The sequence below is a fragment of the Equus asinus genome, chromosome 27, assembly GCF_041296235.1.
Source record: "Equus asinus isolate D_3611 breed Donkey chromosome 27, EquAss-T2T_v2, whole genome shotgun sequence".
NCBI classification, from domain to species: domain Eukaryota; kingdom Metazoa; phylum Chordata; class Mammalia; order Perissodactyla; family Equidae; genus Equus; species Equus asinus.
The window spans coordinates 11,021,117-11,042,319 of record NC_091816.1 but is presented as its reverse complement, the minus strand read 5'-3'; the positions used below and the strand labels follow the sequence as shown (position 1 = coordinate 11,042,319).

Sequence of the window (21,203 nt, the reverse complement as noted above, 5' to 3'; positions counted from 1 at the left end):
GATTGTGTTCATCAATGTGAGGTATGTGTGTTTGTGTGTGTGTGTGTGTGTGTGTGTGTGTGTGTGTGTGAGTAAAGGCAATCCATAATCAATTTAGAGACTTTATGGAGAGGAAAAAAGTACTCAGAGCTTCAATAGTTAGAACCAGTATGGAGCAAGTTTGTCATATATAAACTAACATATAGTAGGAAGTACTTATAAAATAGCCCAAATTATGGAACATTTCAGAGTACTGTTTTAGAGCTTTTAGGCATGTTCAAGAATGAGTAAACTTCGCAGATATTCTTAAAAGTAATTTTGAATCATAGGTTATTAGTGCATAAATTGTGGATTTCTAAATGCTTTAAAACCCATTGAAGTTATTAATTTGTTTACCAAACATGTATATCTTGCTGAGAGTAGAATAAAGGCACATTCAATCTGTGACAAAATTTTCATAAATTCCAACCGCGCGTTAGTGAGATTTTACTCTGTGTGTGTGTGTGAGTGAGTGTGCTCTTGTGCACATGGAAACTTGAGAGTAAGGAGAGAGTCTCCTATTACATTTCGAAGGGCTCAATATGGATTGGTATATGTGAAAAAAGGTATCTACATTTGTAAAGGTAAGTCAAATATTAATTAAAATTCAGACACTAAATTACTCCCCTTTAGAACTGGCATTGACCGAACTCCTTTAGAAATCTCAGAGGTGCAGAAAGTCAAGACTATACATAGGTCTTTGAGGTTATTTGCATAAAAAGGCCCAAGATCTTAAAGAGTAAAATCCTGAATGTCTTCAAACTTTACCAGAAGCCATAATTGCATGTATGTATAATTTTGGTAAAAGAAACTTGTTTTATTGTTCTTTTCTCTTAACATGATTAAAAATTTAAATTAACCTACAGGTTAATCAGTTTTCTTCAAACAATTACAAAATCCTAAAGCAAAGGATTAGTGAGTCAATATTTAATAGTTTCTGAAGACTTAGATTTAAATTAATTTTTTATATTGCTTACTGCACAGCAGGAAGTCACATGTAGAAAAGGAAACTAAATTGTTTACAGTAACCTTGGTGTTTTTGAATTATTAATTTAATTTGAAAAATGTAGTGGCTAGGCAGAAGTTCAATAGGAAGCATGTGATACATAATGAGCCTAAGCCAACATTAGATTAAATAGAACAGAAAGAAAGTAATAACCTCTCCACAAAATGAAAAGTGTTTGTGTATTCTGCTTTTCTTGACTCACAATGAAAGAACTGTAGCCACCAATAGTAAAAATAAATTAGAGCGGTGTTTGCTCCAGGTCCAGAATGACTGATGCATGTTGCCTCTGCTTGTTTCCTTGTTAGGGCTTATGGCCAGAAGAGATTCCAATTTTAAGTACCAATTTCCCTTTGAATTATTTGAAATTGGAGCTGCCTGATATGAATGACTTCCCATGAAATGAAATTATGGTTAGGCTCACAGACTTACCTATCAAGCTGTAAATGCAGTAATATGTATGCATGGGCATGCTACTAATTTTATTGAAAACTTAACCAAGCTTTCTATGCAACTAATGTAGATCATTAGCAGTGTTCACGTAGGCATGAAATAATGATTCTCTGGAAAGAGTTTCTGTAGATATTTCTTGACTTTAACCCTTAAATTATTACTGACTGGTAGGAGGAAAAGGAGAGAGATGAAAGGAGTTCTGGGGAGAAAAATTGAGTCATAGCCTCATGGAAATGTGTAGGGAAATTTAGTGTCACTTCCTTGGAAAATGAATTTTTGTACCTTGATGTTCCAAAGGTGATACGAAAGAAACAAATGGGAAAAAAATGTCAATTTGTCAAATTGAGTGTTGCACAGAGGCAAGAAAAATTCATTTGGGTTTGAATAAATTGTTATTTTGCTATGAACATTGTGCAACCAAATTAACCCTATATCCTCTGGCTTATAATTTATAAATTTGGATTATTTGCCTGAGTACCCTGGACCCAAGGCAGAGGGAACTCTTTGTTATATATAGTGCCTCTCATTACCATTGTTACTTGATGTACTATTTGCTATGTTTTTTCTAATCTGGAAAACTTCATTTCTGTAAGAGGTGGCAAGTTTTTGAAGTCTAAATTTGTGATATATCCCAGGAGCTTTCAGAGTTTTTCTGGCCATGAAATTAGTCAAAAGTAAACCTACATGCAGTTACTGGCCCAAGATAAATCTCCAGATGTGTCTGTTTTCCAAGCTCCCTTCTGCTGTTGGCCAACATATTTCATGGCTCCTTTATCCCACGGGGTCGCCCGGTGAGGCACATGTTACGATCATAAGCATTTTGTCAATGAGAGATTAACTTGTCTAAAGTCGCTGAACAGGTAAATGGCAGAGGCAGGACCTGAAACCAGGACAACTCCACACACTTACCTCCTCCTTTCCCCTCTCTATAAGAGGTGCTTTGTCCATGACCAAACTGATGTTTTTGTAAGAGGAATACTCCTCCACCGCATGTTTTCAGACTTAAGAGATGCCTTGTCATATTTTTGGACCACCTTGGTATCTCTCTAACCAGTGATCAAGAGAAGAAATGTGTATCCCCGAACCTTGCTGTTTTCATTCTGCCCCTCCTGCCCGCCTGCCTCTCCACCACGCACACACAAATAAGTCCTAAAGGGTCCCAGTCAATGAAACTTGATTACAATTTTTGTTTCAAGAGTAGGAGTTGTCATTTCTGGAGGTTTTTCTTCTTTGCCCCATTTTCCCCATTTCTCGCTGAGCCCATGCAGGTTCTATAGTCCTGCCATCCTGGTGCCTCTGCATCAGATCTGCCAGGACTGCAGACCGTGGGCACACACCTTTGAGTCCCCTTGCCTGGGCAGCCCTGCAGGCCCTCCGGCTTCCTGTGCCTGTCGGCTCTCCTCTGGGTATCAGAGCTCAGCACTGTGGCGTCATCATCTAATCGGCTTTCTGTTACTTGAGGAAGTCATAAATTAAATTAACTGAAGACCCCAGGATTGTATTCCCCCCCACACACACATTTTTTTTTAATCTGAAAAAGCGAGGCATCGAAAGTTATCCTGTGCTACACAGGAATTATATGAAAAAACTGGAAGCAGGGTCTGGTGACCTAATGCCCTGTCTGGTTTTTTGAGCAGAAGCATTTATTTTTTTCTGTGAATGGAACCTGTCATGTAAGTGGTAGAGAAAGTGGAAGGTTAGGAGAAGAGAAGGAGATACATTTTTTAAAAAAATAACCAAAGCAACAAGAAATATTAGAGGTTAACTACCCACAAACGATGGAAAATGTACCAACAGGATAAAATTTTCAGACCAAATCCCTATCCTCTTGGCTTCTACTCCTGGCTCTGCCACTGTGTCTTTGGGTAAAAAAATTGCACTCCCTGGAACGTGGCTTCTGCCTTTGAAAAAGAGATAAATGAAATAATACCAAATGCCTTTTTTGATTATAAATATGATAGTTCTATTCCCAAACAGTGAAGTAGCATAGAGGATGGCTCAGCTACACAACTTCTCCCTCAGTAAGATATTTTAAGGGTTAATAAAGACATAGTGTGCTGGTATTTGCACACCTCTTAAAAGAGAAGTTCCCTCCGTGGACTCTTGGAGGCGTACCTGAGCACTGCTTCGTTAACCACCCATTTGTCCTGTTCAATGTGCACGCACAGAGAGCCATAATAGTCGTGTGTAATGTGTTTTGGAGTGCAGTGTATTGCTCTTTTCTGAAACTTTTTCCCTTTCTTTCTTTTTTTGTCAACTTTCTGCATTGGCAGAGCATCTTGGGATTGAATTTATGGGTATGGACCAATCATCATTCCTTTTAGCCTGCAGAATTTAGAGCCTATGAGCTGAAATCTCTTCCCTTCCTACTCTTACCTTTCAGTTCCTAACTAATTTCCTTTTTCTTTAGAAGGGATCATACAGCTATAACAATGATTTCTCCACTTTCAATCTATGATTAGTTTACGGAATTGTTACTGAGTGCAGCAACTTTTAGATTCCCAAGCCTCATTTAGAGTTTAAAATCACGTCACCTGCTGCAAATTCACATATATCCCATGTTCCTTGATTGGATCTGGCCATGCCGTTATTTCAGAGCTGGGGTAAGTTGGAATGATGCAGAAGGCTACAGGACGAACCAAAACGGGCCTGAAAACAAAAGAAGCTTTAAGTGCATCAGCTTAAACACACACTACATCTCAAGTTTGACATACAATATAAAAATCACTATTTACTATCTAATATAGTAACATAGCCCTTACATTGCAACACAATATTATATGCACAGACTTTGAGTTACTCTGATCTTCTGGAGATATTCAAGCACTACTCTAGTCAACTTCATTATCTTATGAGCAAGGAAATAGAAAACAGAAAGAAATAAGCCTCATGCTATTTTAGGTGGAAATTCTAGTGCTAATGGAATTAAACTTGAGTCACTAAGATTATCCAGACAAGTAATCAAATAGAATTTTCACACTGTAAACATAAAATATCTCCTGTGAGCTATGAATTTGGGGCATACTTCTTTTGAAGGCTGTCATGCTAAATAGTTGGGAGAAACGATGAGTCTTCGAAGGAGGGGGAAGCCATGCTATCTTCCTAGATGCTCCATAATGCAGCACCGCGCCCCCCCCCCCCCACCTCTGGCTTCCTGAACACTGCATACAGCCCTCGAAGGTGGTCGTGGGTCAACCAAGCAATATCCTGATTAATAGAATAGCTGATCCCCATCCGGGTGGTGACAGAGACATCATGCAGTGAGAGCACCTTACTTTCTTTTGGAGGATAACATCACAGCCTACACCTAATGCTCCATCATTTGTGGAAAACGAGGCTGTTGCAAGCTCTAGCAGTTACAGGGATAGAAACTCAATTAATTGCCCATTCCGCCAAAAAAATTCAAGAGAAAACTATTCATTTGATGGGAAAACCCCTACTTTTCTGAATGGGCCTTTGCACATCTGAGGACATCTCTCAAGAGTGAGAAGCATGGGTGGCACGTCATCTACGAGAGGGGAGTGATCTATTCAGGTTGCTTCCCTTGAGATAAAAATTGTTCCAATTCTAAAATGGCTTATTGGCCTTTCCTGCAGGGAAGAAAAAAATTCTACCATCACCTCCCCCCTTCTCCCTAACAGCATATTCCCTGCTTTATTGCTTTATGTTCTGACTATAGAATTTAATATTTCTATTCCCAAACAGTGAAGGAGGGTAAGGGATGGTGCAGATAGACTTCTCCTTCAGTAAGATCTTGAGGATTAGTAAAGCCACACTTTGCTGGTAACTGCACCTCTTAAAGGCAAACCTTCCACAGGCTCCACAGTCCCACGGCAGCCAGTGCCCTAAGCCAGAACGTTGCATCCTTAAGGAAAATCAGACCTTAAAGGTCAATTAAAACTGAGAAGGAAAAGGCCTCTGTCTCTTGGCCTTGGCCAGATCAGACTGCAAAACGTGCTTGATGTGATTCGCTTCAATGCGTCTAGCCAAACCACAGAGTAGAGACTCAAAAGCATTTCCACTCATTGATGCAGGTCTGCCAACTGGACTGAGGTATTCTTCTTTTCAGTGCTGTCTCTAATCTGCTCTTGCCCTATTGACCCTATCACACTAGGAGAAAATAAGGATAAAAAATATTATTGGTCATCAAGTATTTCTCTTTGAGCACATTCATATTGTGGACATCACCTGATCTAGTCAACCACTGTAAAATCAAATAGAAACTTAGGTGAGAAACATTGAACACATTTAATAAATGCTGATGTGAATACAGACTCCTCATCCCACATCTGTATTCTATGGACCTTGGCTTTAATTGGTTCATCTTAGCACTTCTGCTTTACGCTTTGACCTTTATTAGGCTGTCTTTTTATTTCCATGACTGGTTTTACTGGGAAATGTGTGTCTTCCTACATAACACAGGAAGAATGGGCGAGTCATCGTACACCATTTGTTCACAAACCTCAGTCTATTTTTTTATAATTAACAATACCAAAAAAACTTGTCAAAAGAATCCCTGAGAGTATGCATGATGATGCCTTTTCCCCCTTTCCTCCTTGGTTAGGTCCCATTTTTGTAGTTCGCAGAAGTAATTTCCCGGGTTTTTATAAAGATAGAATGTTAAGATGTCAGCACTACCAAACTCTTACTGTTTTAAAAGGAGAAAAATTAGTCAGTGAAAGAAGACACAGTAAAGCAGAGTCCTCATTATCTTGGCAATAATACTTTTAAACTACTGTTTCTTAACCAACTCATGACAGCTGAAGGAGCCCTGCTTTGCATCTTGGTCCATGGAGAAGGACCAGCCGGGTGATGCCTCTGCTTCTTAGACATATATGCTAAAAACTGATAGAATCCCAGGTCAAGGAGGAGCCTCCAGCTCACAGATTAACACCTCGTAAAATTTAATTCCCTGTCCTGCGGCTATGGGGGAGGGGAGGCAGCAGACACAAGCAATTAACATATCAGCATTCACGTTCCATGTCCTCATTTGACTTTTGCGGCACAAAACTATGTGACACCACTCTGCCTCCTGGTTCATTGTTTCACTGCAATGTACCAGCTGCTTTGCTTTCTAATTGTGGCTTCCATGTGACCGCCAGCCTAGGTTAGGAGTTATGCTGTATGGAGGAACCCTTCCAACTTTGCATCCACCTTTCTTCCACCCAAGCATTTCCTCCCTCTGGTTTTCTGTTATTTATTTTTCCTCCCTTAGTATTAGGCATGCTGTGCCAGGGACTTCAGATGGCTCCTTCACTTTTAACCTTGTTTTCCGTCCTACCTGACTTCCTCCCTCTCTCTGTCATTCTGTCAGTCTGTCTGTCCTTTTGGTTTGTTTTTCCTTTCCACTTCCACCCTTTTGGTTTGTTTTTGTATAATCTCCGCAGCATTCTAGTCTTTTACCCACTGCCTTCAATTCTCCTCCTCCTGTTAATAATCAGTGCTATATTAATTTGATTTGACAATGTTCCTGACCTGTTAACTGGAATTTGATTACCATGGGCTTGGCTTGTAGGAAATGTTTTGTTTAATGATAAGGTCTACTGTATCATAGAAATTAAATCGTACTTTTTCATTTCAAGAAAATTTCCTGCAACTTGCTCGCTCTCAATAGAGAAAAAGGTGTGGTTGCTGGGATGAAAATGTAAACTGAAAATGTTCTATAAGGTCCCATGTTGATGTCCAGATAAGAGACCTTCATTTGTATAATATTCCCTAGTTCTTGACCAGCTTATTAATCACAATAGCAAGTACAGTTTACGCTGCTTATTATGCACCAGTTGAGTTCTCTTTCTCAGTGAACCTGCGAATATCTGCCACCTAGTGTAATTAGACTGATCGGAAGCTCCGTTCCTAAGGGATCAGGTTTACCATTAAATCAGCCCATCTTGTTAAGAACCTGACCTACAATAATGACATCAAGTTATCGCCCCAAAAGACTGATTTGCAAATAGAAAGACTCCAATAATAAGAGACTGGTACCTTTAATTCAAAGTTCTGCGTGTCATCCTCTCTTAGTGTAACCTACATTAGCCAGTTTGCCAAGCTGGCCAATGCAGGAATGTACAATCTATTCCAAATCACTAATCATTTGTGCTGGTAGTTTGTATATACAGATAAATTAGGTCTCTACTTACAATTGGTGAAGTGTTAATAATTGTCCCTCAAAGGACAAATCTTCATCTTGGCCCAGGACTACCCGACCCATCATGTTGTCTTTTCTCTGATACAGTGCCCTGTTACTCCACATTGTATTGCTTATGTTCAAATTTGGCTGTTCACCTTAGGGATACTGATTCAATTTCCTACCTAACTACAAGTCAAGCTCATGTTTGCAAATGTCTTTGAATTTATTTATTTTTTTTAAGTTAGAAATGGCTCTTTGTAAAGACCGCCGGAATATAAAATAGCTGGGAAATCAAGAGTCTGGGTGAGGAAAGAAGACAGGATGGGGGAGGGGAGGGTCAATTCCGGCTCCTTTTATTGGCATTGATTCCTGTTGTCTTTGCAAGAGGTTTTTTTAAAAAATGAAAACTACGCTTTTAACCAAATAGTTATTTTATAATTAATGTTTATGATTCACCAGTTTAATGCGTATATATCTATAGTTTATAGTTAAAGTAATTTTATAGTATAATATTTTTATCGTAAATGGTCCCAGCTGGCTTGGCTGTTTATGCCCAAAGTGTAGTGCAGAGTATGCTGTACCTTAAGTATGTCTACAAAAGTAATGAATTGTCACCTATTTATTTTCTTGTGAACATGGACAATGCCATGCAGCATGCCAACTGTTCAGTTGTAAGCCCTGGCAAGTATAAGGGACCTTTGGTGACATCTGTTCTCATGCCTTTCCAGAAGCGGAGGAGCTCTACCAGAAGAGAGTGCTGACCATCACTGGCATCTGCATCGCCCTGCTTGTGGTTGGCATCATGTGTGTGGTGGCCTACTGCAAAACCAAGTAAACCTTCTCCCTCCATGCCTTCTCTCTCCTTAGCGCGCAGATGGCTTAGCCAGCTAGGGGCTTTGTGGAAACCAGGCTCCGCAGCCTAGCCTGGAAAAAAAGCTGGGGAGGGGCCCCTGGGAGACTTTTCTCCTTATTTTTTCTTTTGAATAATCCATTTCAAGGACCTAATCACATACATTAGAAAGCTTTGCCTATTTGTGTGATGTGTTAGACAACTTCTGATAAGTGATCACAGCCCCATGACTGAAGAAAGGGTTGGAGGGACAGGCTTGTATGTGGATGGACGCACGCATGCACCTGTGGATGTGGGTGCGAGCACCACATCCTGGGAGGAAGGTGGTAGGTGCCGAAAGGTGTGCCTGTCATGTTGCTGCTGAGGCCGTGTCCAAGTGCACTCAGACTTAAGAGAGAAAGCAAACTCTGGGTGGTGTTTGAAATGCAGTTTTCTAAACGTATAGCGATTCTTTTTCAATCCCATCTAATTAGGTTATCACTTCAAATGCTCTCAAAGTGTGAGATGTACAAAAGGAATCTCATGGGAGAAAAATCAAACAAAACTTGCTTTGAAAGAATAAAAGAGAAAACATTAAAACAGATTTATGTTCCCTCTGTTTGGTCTTTTAAGCTGGGTCCTTATTAGCAAATGCAATTACTGTATGACAAGAATTCCCTTAGCTTTTCTCCGTTACATAGAACTTCCACTTCAAGTCTGAAATAATGTTAATTAAGTTTGTTTTGTTTTGTTGCTTTACCACATAAACTCTCTTCCCAAAACTAGCCATGGGAATATTATTGTGATCTGAATGTTGCATTGAGAAGCAAAGACAATATGCTTTTATACCATAAAATCAAGGGCAGGGATGGTGTTTTCTTAATACCCCAGGATTGAACGTGTTGCCAGAATTGAGTAAGTGATAGAGAGAAGACTTCATGGAATCCACCTTATGAGACTTATTAGATTCGATCTCAATATTTCAATATTCATTAAGTAGGTATACAAAAAGATGTTACTTGAGTAGGATCATGTTACAGTTGTGCCAAAATCTACTGGCAAAATATGAATATATCTTCACTCATGTACAATGCCATATGCCACATCTACGTATAATGTACAGATTCAAAACAAACTGCATTTTCTTAAGAGACACACAGGCAAGCCATAAATGAAATCAGCCTTATCAATTGCACAGCACAAATTGTTATCTAAGACAAATGACCGTCTATAAGACTTAGGCAAAGATGGATCGATTAGGAAAGTTGGGATTTTAGTCAAATATCAACTTGACTTATCTTCTCCTCTTTTTTTCTGCTCTCTCAGCAGTCCACTTAGATTTCTGTAAGAATCCCTTCCAGCTTCTTAAATCTGTTTGCTAAGAATGTATGATTCCACTGCTGCCCTTAGGCAGATTCTGAGACGGAGTGGCACGCTTCCCTCCCCTCCCTCACCGCCAATTCACTGCCTGAGTTACATGTTGGTAGAGTAAAGAATTGACTGTACTAAGAAACGTAAATAATAGAAAAAATAAATGCTTCCTTTTTCATATCCAGGAAACAGCGGAAAAAGCTTCATGACCGGCTTCGGCAGAGTCTTCGGTCTGAACGGAACAACATGGTGAACATTGCTAACGGGCCTCACCACCCTAATCCACCCCCCGAGAACGTCCAGCTGGTGAATGTATGTTGACTCCAGCCAGTGGAAATGCTGAGCATCTCTCCCCTGTTCAGGCACCTTGAAGTGTATTTCCCAAAGCTCTTCGGCTCTTAGCTGCTGCCATTAATCACCATGGCTTCCTGGAATCCAGGGTTTCACCAGGAGAAAATAATGGGAACATTTTTCAAAGTGGATTTGGTTACTGCAAAACTAGCACATTTCCTCTTATGAAGTGTTCATTAAGGGGTTGGAACAATAATGTTGGATTCATTCTGCAGGCAGGTCAGAGCTGAAAGAAAGAAAAGAAAAACAGAAAGAGAAATAATAAAATTAATGATACAAGAATCAGAAGCAAATATTTTATTTTTTATAATTTGGAAATGAAGATTCCTCTGGTCTCTAACTGATTAGTACTGATAACTGAGCTAAGGGCTTTAGAGTGATTTTTATTAGAGGCAATTCACAGTGCCTGATGATTTACTGATTTTCAAAGAAAGAAATTAGGGCGTGGAAAGGTCAAGTGTCTTATCAAGCTTGCCTCTCAGGAGCAAAACTGGAACAACATGATGCTTTCTTATTCCCTGACTCTTTCTACATTATGCCAAACCCTCCAGATGAAATAGATCCTTAATCATTTAAGTATTTTGTTTAAAATTTACCAAGCACTTGGCTTTTAAATATAACTAGGTCATAGAGTATTAGATTCTGGAGAGTCTTTAGATGTCATCTTCCAAACCTCCTGTTTTTTGTAGATAAGGGCCAGGGCTAGACTCCGCTTCCCTGGGTTTTAGAGTCTTGCTCTTCCTCTTCCACGGTAATTCTTCTTGTTTGCTTCATTTCCCTCTGATGTTTGGCTTTTTTTTTTTTTTTAAGATTTTATTTTTTTCCTTGTTCTCCCCAAAGCCCCCCGGTACATAGTTGTATATTCTTCGTTGTGGGTCCTTCTAGTTGTGGCATGTGGGACACTGCCTCAGCGTGGTTTGATGAGCAGTGCCATGCCCACGCCCAGGATTCGAACCAACGAAACACTGGGCCGCCTGCAGCGGGGCACGTGAACTTAACCACTCGGCCACGGGGCCTGCCCCTGATGTTTGGCTTTTTATAAGCATAGCTTAAAGATTATATTGCAGTACCATTTTCTATCCTATAGGAAAAGGTATATTTTGTGTGGAGCAAATATATCATAGACCCAAATATATTATCAGAGTTGGCAGTTACTGAATCACCAGCAAGTCTTCTAGCAGAGACCTTCAGGAGACTGTTAGAGTCGGGTGCTAATATCTTAACATATTGTGCTGCCTTCCTCCCTCTATAGTGTTGATTAGAATGTTCTGCACAGTTGATAAATGCATTCCCTACAGACACCTCTATAACCTGCCACTATGCATGCTGTAATAAAGAGGAGGCAGAATGTCTGCCTGGATTCCATTTATGGTTCAAGCTGTGTGACTTTAAGCTTTAACCTTTCTAGACCCTATTTCTTCATTATGAAAACAGGCCTAAAAATAATATACCTACTTCAGAAAATTCTTGTGAGCATTAAATAAGATGATCTATATGAAACACTGGGCCCAGAGGCATTTAGTGAGTGTTCAATAATTGTCAAATATTATTTTCATTAGATTCACTGAACTTACATTTTCTTCCAAGGAGCAAGAGTGAAATGGTACACAGACTATACATAGCCCATTATGTATGACATCACCATCTTTCCCCTAAAGCAAGCTAGCTGTACATCCCAGAAAGATCCTCATGAAATAGCCTTTCCACTAAGAGAACCAGCTAGAGTTTCAAGTTGTATATATTTGAGGTTTCCATGAATATATCAGGTTCTTTTAGAGTCCACAGCCCATCAGATTATGAAGTGTCCTGTTTCATCTAAGAGTATTTCTTTCCATGCCTTTCCCTGTGATCTAACTCAATTTAGTATATGTACTAACAGTATTTAAAACACAACTTCAAAATGCGCCTCTCTCACTGATAGAAGGCAGTAATAGCTACTGTGATTTGGTGATGAAAATAAATAGAGTCTACTTGCACCGTATACAGGCCCTCTCTATATTATGTGCTTTGTCAAGATATTATGTGCTTTGTCAAGACCTTGACAATTGCTGTAAATCCTTCAAATCTCTCACTAGTCTTGTTAGTCTTACCACTGACGGCAAGGTAAAAATTTCACTGGTATCATTAAGGCAACATGGCCACTGGGAAATTGAAAGAAAAAGGTAATCGAAAACATAGAGATTTAAAAAAAATTCTTCTACTGACTTGAAATTTGAAATAAGACAAAACATCTCCGTGATTTTGTTTCACTCAAGTATCTGTTAAGTCTTCTTGCAACAACCATGACAAAAATGAATATTGGGTACATATTTGTATTGAATTCTAGTCAAGTTATCAATTAGAAACAAAATCAAGGAAATATATCTGTTTCTGATAATATGTAGTTGTGATTATAGGACCTACATTGTGCGCACAACCAAAGAGTAATTTATTAACTCCATTCATTGAATCTAAAGGCCACAGTAGCCAGGATAGGATTTGCCATCTGGTGTTTGGAGAAATGGAATTTATTATGAAGCATATGTACTAGAATAGATTTTTGTGTGTGACAATGTTAGTATTTTGATTTAAATGAAACTTCAAGTTGTGTCTCTTTGTTCATCCAGCAATACGTATCTAAAAATGTCATCTCTAGTGAGCATATTGTTGAGAGAGAAGTGGAGACGTCTTTTTCTACCAGTCACTATACCTCAACAGCTCATCATTCCACTACTGTCACCCAGACTCCTAGTCACAGGTATGAGAATAAAAGCAATTTGCATGGCATTTCTCCAAGGATGAATTTTTACACACTGCCTTTTATCTCACAGCCTAAGAAAGAACCGGAAACATTTATGAGGCAACGAGGTGTAGTAAAATGTATGATTTGGGACAAAAACGGACTTTGGACATCAACTGGCTCTGCCATTTAATTGCTGTTTAAATTTGAGCCTCTATTTTTCCATTACCAAAAAAGGGAAAATAATACCTACCTCACGGGATTGTTGTTCCCGTTTTAGAGATTGTCTTTACTTATGCCTGACATCTCACTGAATTGCTACCCTGGGGAAAGTCTGTCTTAGATGCTATATAATACTTAGAAGTTGACTTCTTCCAGTGATTGGATTGCCCTGGGAAATGCACATGAAAATTTCTTGAATAGCTGAGCCCTAAATTCTTAAACGCCTTGAGTGCGTGCTACCGAGGACAGCGCTAGACTTCCATATGAAGCTCGTAAGACAAAGTGTTTCCTTAAGCTAAGCCGCTCAAGAACATAGGGACTCTAAGAATATTTTGTACACAAAATATTCTTGAGTGGGTGGACAAATGAATAAACTGTATCCTCACAAAGCCTATCTAAATCAAGATCCTTTCTAAAGCAAGCACCTTTCTAACGATTCTATTCTGAGACAAGTAATGTCGTGAACTACTGATATACCAGTCATTTGAAATATTGGTCAGATCATTTCCTTTCATTTCCATTTTTCTGTATGTGTGTGTATATATATATTTTTTAAATCTCTTTGCCTCTCACATTTCCCCTCTAGCTGGAGCAATGGGCACACTGAAAGCATCATTTCGGAAAGCCACTCTGTAATCATGATGTCATCAGTAGAAAACAGTAGGCACAGCAGCCCAACGGGGGGCCCAAGAGGACGGCTTAATGGCATGGGAGGCCCTCGTGAATGTAACAGCTTCCTCAGGCATGCCAGAGAAACCCCTGACTCCTACCGAGACTCTCCTCATAGTGAAAGGTAAAACGGAAGGGGCAAAGCTACTGCAGAGGAGAAAGAACCCCAGTAAAAGAGTCCCCGTGAGCACCTGCGGTCTCACCTAAGGAAGTCTTCTCTAATGAGAATAAGGGGCAACAGTTCCCTGTTCTAGGAGCGCTTCTAGTTGATGAAGTCATCTTTTTGTTTGACTGAACTCATTTCTTCTGAGTTTCTCGCATCGTCCCAGTGGCTGACAGGCAACAAACTCTTAAAGAGCTGGAGTGATTTGATGTGGAAGGTGCAGCAAACTTGGAATTCCAAGCTCTGACCTTAGGCTTAGACCCACTCAAGGTCTCAGTTTCCTCAGTTGTAACTTTAGAGAGATGGGATTAATGATTGATAAGGACTTTTCTATAATTCCAATTTGCCAGTTATCCAAACACTGTTCAAGCTGGCCTCATGTTCTCCTGTGCTAACTCTTTCTTACCTTCCAGCCTCAGTTAAATCAAGTTGAGGGCTATGTCATTGCTGGCTGTCAAGGGGAACAACCGTGTGTGTTCCACCATATAGTATGCCTTTTATGAATTTCCAAGAAGGGATGAATAAATAAATATTTTGTGTGCTGAGTCTGGCAGTCTTCACAGGTGGTTTTCAAAGGAAATATTAACTTTGATATGGCCCTATATTCTAGAATGTTTTGGCTTTCTTCTAGGGATATTGGGTTGGGTTGGGGGAGTTATAGGAAAGGTAAAATGAAGAACAGAAGAAAGTAAACTAAAAGAGATGTTTAATAGGACTGCTGAATTCACAGATCCTCTTTATCCATTTTCACCTAAACTGGGAGAGTCCTACCAATCAGCATTTCTAGCCCATCAGTAAGCTGTTAGCTGCTTGTTTTCAAATCCAGTGGAGTTTGGTTTTTTCTTTGTTGTCATCTCAGTCTAATCTTTGACCACTTGCTAAAGGGTTTACGTAATGTTGAATCCATACTTATTTGATAGTTACATGGTTGAAGATCATTTTGATAGACTCTTTCCACTCATGGACTGGGAAGTACTTACAACAAAGGATGAATAGTTCTGGGCTTGCAGGTCATATAGAGCCTGCGGATTGCTTCTTCAAGGGTCTTTACCCCAAATGGTGTTTCAGAGCTTTATGGAATTAGAGGTTGCTCTGTAACTCATCTATGAAAAAGTAGGCATGGTCCCAAGCTGGTTTAAAACATTAGTCTTAAATTCATATAATTATATCTTTGTGTATTAAGGAAGTCTATCTGTCCTAATTCAATCTGTTTTGAAACCTGAAAAAGAAATTAGGGATAAATTCCTTCTTCAGCTCTACATGTAATGTTTATCTTTAAAGATTGACATTTCCCTGCTGTGGTAGGCTTCCTTGCACACCCCAGATATTATCTAGGACTGAAAGATATACCTGAACCTAAAGATCAAGAAGAGAAAAGATGAATGCCTTTTATGTGTTGGCTGAATTTGGATTAGCATTTCTCTGAGAGCTTAATTAAGTATCCCCAAAGCAAGAAGTCTGAGGCCTCGAGCCCCAAATAGTTCAATCTCTAGACACTTTCCTATTTTAGACACAGCTAGATCTCACCTCCATATGACTCTGAATCATGGCTGAAAAGCAAGAAAGTTAATAGGTTTCCTGTTCCTGTTAGCTAGAATTCAGACAATGGTGTCCTGTGTCATTGCAGGTCATATCAAATTAGACTCTGTGAATGCCTACGTGAAGAAAAGAGTCCTTTAGTGTTATACATCGGTAACATTTTTATCAAAGCTGAGGAATATGACTCTGAATAAGCCACATCTTCCTCAGTGCCAAGTCAGGTCTTCTTGTTCTGGGGGAAAAAAGTATGATATGGTGAAGATGCATTCAATGTCTTAACAGTGAGATTCACTGAGCATTATCAGACATAACATGACATAGTGTAACATGGTCCAGCCAACCCTTGGGGTGTCACAAAAGAAAGCCAAAGACTGATGCAGCCGTGGATTTTGGAAGAGAGGTAGACCAGAGAATAAACATGAAAACCGGTTCTCTCAGACTTATCTTTGAATGTCTTGGTCACTGGAATGGAGAGTTGCAAATTGAATGTTAAGAAGTAGCATTTCATGGAAAAATTAAAAGCACACAAATGTGTTACACTGTTATCAGGAATAAATCTAAGTTACTATGCTCTTTTTTTTTCATAAGACATAACCTTATAGCTGAGCTAAGGAGAAACAAGGCACACAGATCCAAATGCATGCAGATCCAGCTATCAGCAACTCATCTTAGATCTTCTTCCATTCCCCATTTGGGCTTCATTCTCTAAGACCCCTTGGCCTTTAGGAAGGTATAGTATTTAAGTAATACTTCTTTCCCTTCCAAATCCCTGAGCCTTGGTCCTTATAAACTGAGAGGTTTCCAGGACCTGGTGGCCTCTTGTCTTGACTCACATGCTTTTATTTAAAATCATGATGAAATTGAAAATCCCAAAAGCTTTGATGAGCTAGGCAATTTAGCTGATCTTTGCATGTATTTCTGTAAGGAAACTCTTGGCTACATAATTTTAGATTCCAAGGGTGTGGATGTCCTAGTGTAAAAATTGAGACGTATACAATGAATGGAAATTCTTTGTTCTCTGATTATGTAATATCATGAACTCTATCCCCTTACCCTCCCTGCTCTATGCTTTTTATTCCATCACACTTAACGCCGGGTATTCTGTGCTTACACAGGTATGTGTCAGCAATGACCACCCCGGCTCGTATGTCACCTGTAGATTTCCACACGCCAAGCTCCCCCAAATCACCCCCTTCAGAAATGTCTCCACCTGTGTCCAGCACGACGGTGTCCATGCCCTCCATGGCAGTCAGCCCCTTCGTGGAAGAAGAGAGACCTCTACTTCTCGTGACCCCACCAAGGCTGCGGGAGAAGTATGACCATCACCCTCAGCAATTCAACTCCTTCCACCACAACCCCGCGCATGAGAGCAACAGCCTGCCCCCTAGCCCCTTGAGGATAGTGGAGGATGAGGAGTATGAAACGACCCAGGAGTACGAGCCAGCTCAAGAGCCTGTTAAGAAACTCGCCAATAGCCGGCGGGCCAAAAGAACCAAGCCCAATGGCCACATTGCCAACAGGTTGGAAATGGACAGCAACACAAGCGCTGAGAGCAGTAACTCAGAGAGTGAAACAGAAGATGAAAGAGTAGGTGAAGATACACCTTTCCTGGGCATACAGAACCCCCTGGCAGCCAGTGTTGAGGCAGCACCTGCCTTCCGCCTGGCTGACAGCAGGACTAACCCAGCAGGCCGCTTCTCTACACAGGAAGAATTGCAGGCCAGGCTGTCTAGTGTAATCGCTAACCAAGACCCTATTGCTGTATAAAACCTAAATAAACACATAGAGTCACCTGTAAAACTTTATTTTATATAATAAAGTATTCCACCTTAAATTAAACAATTTATTTTATTTTAGCAGTTCTGCAAATAGAAAACAGGAAAAAAAAACTTTTATAAATTAAATATATGTATGTAAAAATGTGTTATGTGCCATATGTAGCAATTTTTTACAGTATTTCAAAACAAGAAAGATATCAATGGTGCCTTTCTGTTACGTTATGTCAAGAGCAAGTTTTGTACAGTTACCGTGTTTGCTTTTCCACAGTATTTTAGCAAAACCTCCCATCGATTCAGTTTTTGCTGGCTTCTTGTGCATTGCATTATGATGTTGACTGGATGTATGATTTGCAAGACTTGCAACTGTCCGTTTGCTTACAGTAGCCCCCAGTCAGTACATCCTGTAATGACACACCCATCCAAATACTCTTCTCTTTTGTGTGAAGTTTTCTTTCGCCTTCAGTGTATGAAATGAGTTGTGTCTACTCTGCCAGCCAAAGGTTTGCTTCATTGGGCTCTGAGATAATAGTAGATCCAACAGCATGCTACTATTAATTACAGCAGGAAACTGCATTAAGTAATGTTAAATATTAGGAAGAAAGTAATATCGTGATTTTTTAAAAACTATATTATTAATCAGAAGACAGCTTGCTCTCACTAAAAGGAGCTACCATTTACTTTATTTTGATTTATTTTTCTTGACAAAAAGCAACAGTTTTGGGGATAGCGTAGAAAATGGGTTTGGCTTGCTATGGGGTTAAACCCAACATCTTACGAGAGGACTCAATTTAATTTTCTCTCCGGGGGAATGGCACAGCCAGTCATCTAGGTGAAGATCAAACCATGGCTGAAAAAAAGGTGCAATCATTCCTGACTTGTGTTTTTCACTGATTTGGGAGCTCGTGATTGGTTGTGCCTTCTCAGCTCAAGAACAGACACGTGATGGCACAAAACCCCAGCTTAAACCGCATACTCTGCCATTTGTCTGAAATATGTCTAGAGTGAAATGTGCCTGCTGTCCATGGTGGTGACTTGTCACAGTAGGGAAATGTCTCCATCGTAGAGTGTCTAGAAGTAGTGAATGAGTAGAAGACAAAGCAGAGAGCAGCTGTGTGACTCGGTTGCAATTTTAAATAGTTTTGTTGACCACTCTTTTCTCCTCACTAGTTTTCTCTTATTTTTCAATGTTGCCTTGATTAGGTCATAACTGTGCCTGAACGTTTCTGGCAGGAATGGCCAACGTGCACCTGATTTGTGATTAGTAAGAAATTTCCACGCATGATGATTCAACAGGAAATGTCAATAGTGTAGGAAAGATTGCACCTTTCCTTGCAGAAATGACCCCCACCTGTGTCCTGACCATTCAGTCTGCAGCCTGAATCACCCATTTTCCCCCTTTCTTACTTTTTACTTTATTGCCACAAAACAGGACTAAGATGGGTCTAAGCTTTGCATGTTCTCTTGTGATTGTAAATCCAAGGAAGGCCTATAGGTATTAACATTTGAAATAGCTGCTAATTCAGGAAAATAAGAGGATTTTTTTAAAAATGCAGGACCCATTCCATACCCTGCCTGATATCTGTCAACTCAGTCTGGAGCTTTCCTTAGGTTCCCAGTGGCCTCCTAGGAGCCATGGGACAAACTGGGAAACAAATTAGCAGGGGCTTCAACATACCAGGCATGAGGTCAGTGAGAGTAACTGCTTCTTGTTTGCAGGTGAACTGAATCTATTTCTTCACCAGATCTCTCTGTTAAAATTAAAGGGAAGACGTGAGATGCAAAGAAGTCTTAGAAGAAAAATGCAGGCTGGGCATGAGTCATGTCATTAAGCTCCTAACTGTTTCCACAATCCACAGAGATGCCTGTCTGCAGGTCCTTGAAGTTACTCTTAGTATTTGGTATCCCAACTGTCCTTCATGTTCACATACCACTTTCTCTGTGCTCAGCAGTGTCCTCATTTGCTTGTTAACCTACACTGAGGAGCCCCTGTCAGGCTGCACAAGCTGCACTGATTGCCCAGTTCTGTAGAAATGAGTAAGCTCATGGCAGAGAAGAAGACAGTCAACCCAAAGAGATCCTCTAAGTTATTCTCATATTGCCTTTGAAGGCCTTGACACAGTCTTAGGCTGCTTCAACAAAAAAATTCCTACTATTAATTAAAAGTTTAAAATTTCTGTTTCAAATTCTTCAGGCATTGGACTATTCAAATGTCCCATTCTGGAGAATTTCAGAAATAAAAAAAATCTTCTGTTGAGAGCAATGAACATTTTCCTCAGTATGAAAATTGCTTTCAATTTTCAGGTTGCAAAAATATATGCAAATTTAGGACAAGAGGAAATTTTATCTCCAACTTTCTTCTGGTCATTCACAGAGGTGTCGTATTAGTTGGGACAGCTTTTCCATTCATAGAACAAGAGATTCCCTTGATAGCAAAGGCCAGCTGACTCCTCATGGCTACCTGCTGTGGCTGCCAGATTTGTGTTCACAGGGACACCTGTGTGATGTTCAATTGCCACATTGCTCTCAACCATCCCTGTTTATAAACTCAGGCAGTGCAGAGGCAATTCAAAGAAGGAGAAGGAACCTATGTTCTCAGCAGATGGAAAGTTTTCATGAGTTTTCAGGTAGTAGAAATTGTCCAGAATTTTGTCAGCAACTCTGTTTCCTGGGTCTGAAATCATATCCCACTGAGGGGTATGCAGTGGGGCATAGTATATGCAAAACTCCTTTTTCTCACTTAAGATTCCTTTTCTGTCCTACTCTCCTTTATTGCCTGGCATGCCTTTTTTTTCAAGAGTGATTGTACAGCCTCTTGCTTTCTACAAAATGACGTTCTGCCTGGGTATATGTGAATGTGTCCCAAACACCAACATACCATATCTTTCCCATGTAAGTATGACTGTCTTGATATAAGTGGAGTTTATCCAGGGTAACTTGCTCAGTAAATATTCCTTTTTTTGGCTTGGGTTGAAAGGTGCATGGCTCACATTGGTGAAAATAAGGGAGGCCTGGTTTTACCTTTGAGTACTGGCTGTGTTCCACCAGCCACAGAGATTTCTATCCACAAAGACCCATGAACCACTGCAGAGAAATGCAGACAAAAAGAAATGGCCACATATCACAAGTTCTATTATATATTCTTTTGTAAATACACGTTGTACATTACTTGGATGTTTTCCTAAATCATTCACTGTCTTTATGAGTTAATGTCAGTTTTTTACCCTGTCAACTTACTGTGTAACATTGTAAATAACATAATGTCCTTTATTATTTATATTTAAGCATCTAACATAGAGTTGTTTTCATATAAGTTTAAGATAAATGTCAAAAATATATGTTTTTTTGTTTTTCTTTGCTTTAAAATTATGTATCTTTTCCTTTTTCTTTTTTTTTTAAAGAATAATTTATTGTTCAGGAGAAAGAATGTATATGTAATTGAAACTATTTGAAGAATGCACATTTGAAGGCCGTGAGGTACTGATAAACTAAAGAATTTATTATCCAAAATACTAAGCAATAAGTAATTGTGATTTATTTAAAGTTTTGTTCATTTTCCATGAAAGACATACTGCAATAAAAACGCTTCTCTGTGGAGACCTGGGAGTGTTGCTCAGCAGACTAATGATTCAGTCTGTTAGAGCAGCACCTTTCATCTTACTGTGACAGCTGTGCTAATTTTGGAATGTGTTCGATGGACCCTATGATCATCTTGTCTGTCTGTTGCTTTTGCCACACTGCCTGTTCTTGAATAGTCTTCTGCCTACCGAATCTGCTTACCACTGTATTCCTTGTTGAAGGGGCCACAACCAAGCCATATGATATTTTCTGCCCCCTACCCCATACATAACAACATATCAGAGAGGACATTTTAAGGCATGATTGCCTGGATCCTGGTTGTTAACGCGTTCTGTAGTGACAGCAAGGAACCTCTGCAGACTACTGGAAATGTCAGTGTGGCAAT

The 21,203-nt window shown here is 39.7% G+C and overlaps 1 protein-coding gene across 14 annotated transcripts in view; it reads left to right on the top strand.

Moving 5' to 3' along the window:
- The window catches only part of LOC106824350 (pro-neuregulin-1, membrane-bound isoform), a 213,333-nt gene extending 192,582 nt beyond the window's left edge, over positions 1–20,751 (top strand). For 6 of the 14 annotated variants that reach the window (XM_014830610.3, XM_070499860.1, XM_014830619.3 and 3 more), the window contains 5 exons: positions 8,330–8,432; positions 9,987–10,113; positions 12,759–12,889; positions 13,680–13,886; positions 16,580–20,751. In XM_014830610.3, coding sequence (XP_014686096.1) covers positions 8,330–8,432; positions 9,987–10,113; positions 12,759–12,889; positions 13,680–13,886; positions 16,580–17,231 — 1,220 coding nt within the window. In that variant the 3' untranslated portion in view covers positions 17,232–20,751. Of the gene's footprint in view, positions 1–3,747; positions 3,772–8,329; positions 8,433–9,986; positions 10,114–12,758; positions 12,890–13,679; positions 13,887–16,052; positions 16,195–16,579 lie in introns of all 14 variants that reach the window. The other 8 variants (XM_070499858.1, XM_014830603.3, XM_014830573.3 and 5 more) reach the window with 3 other exon arrangements.
- The last annotated feature ends 452 nt before the right edge of the window (positions 20,752–21,203 follow it).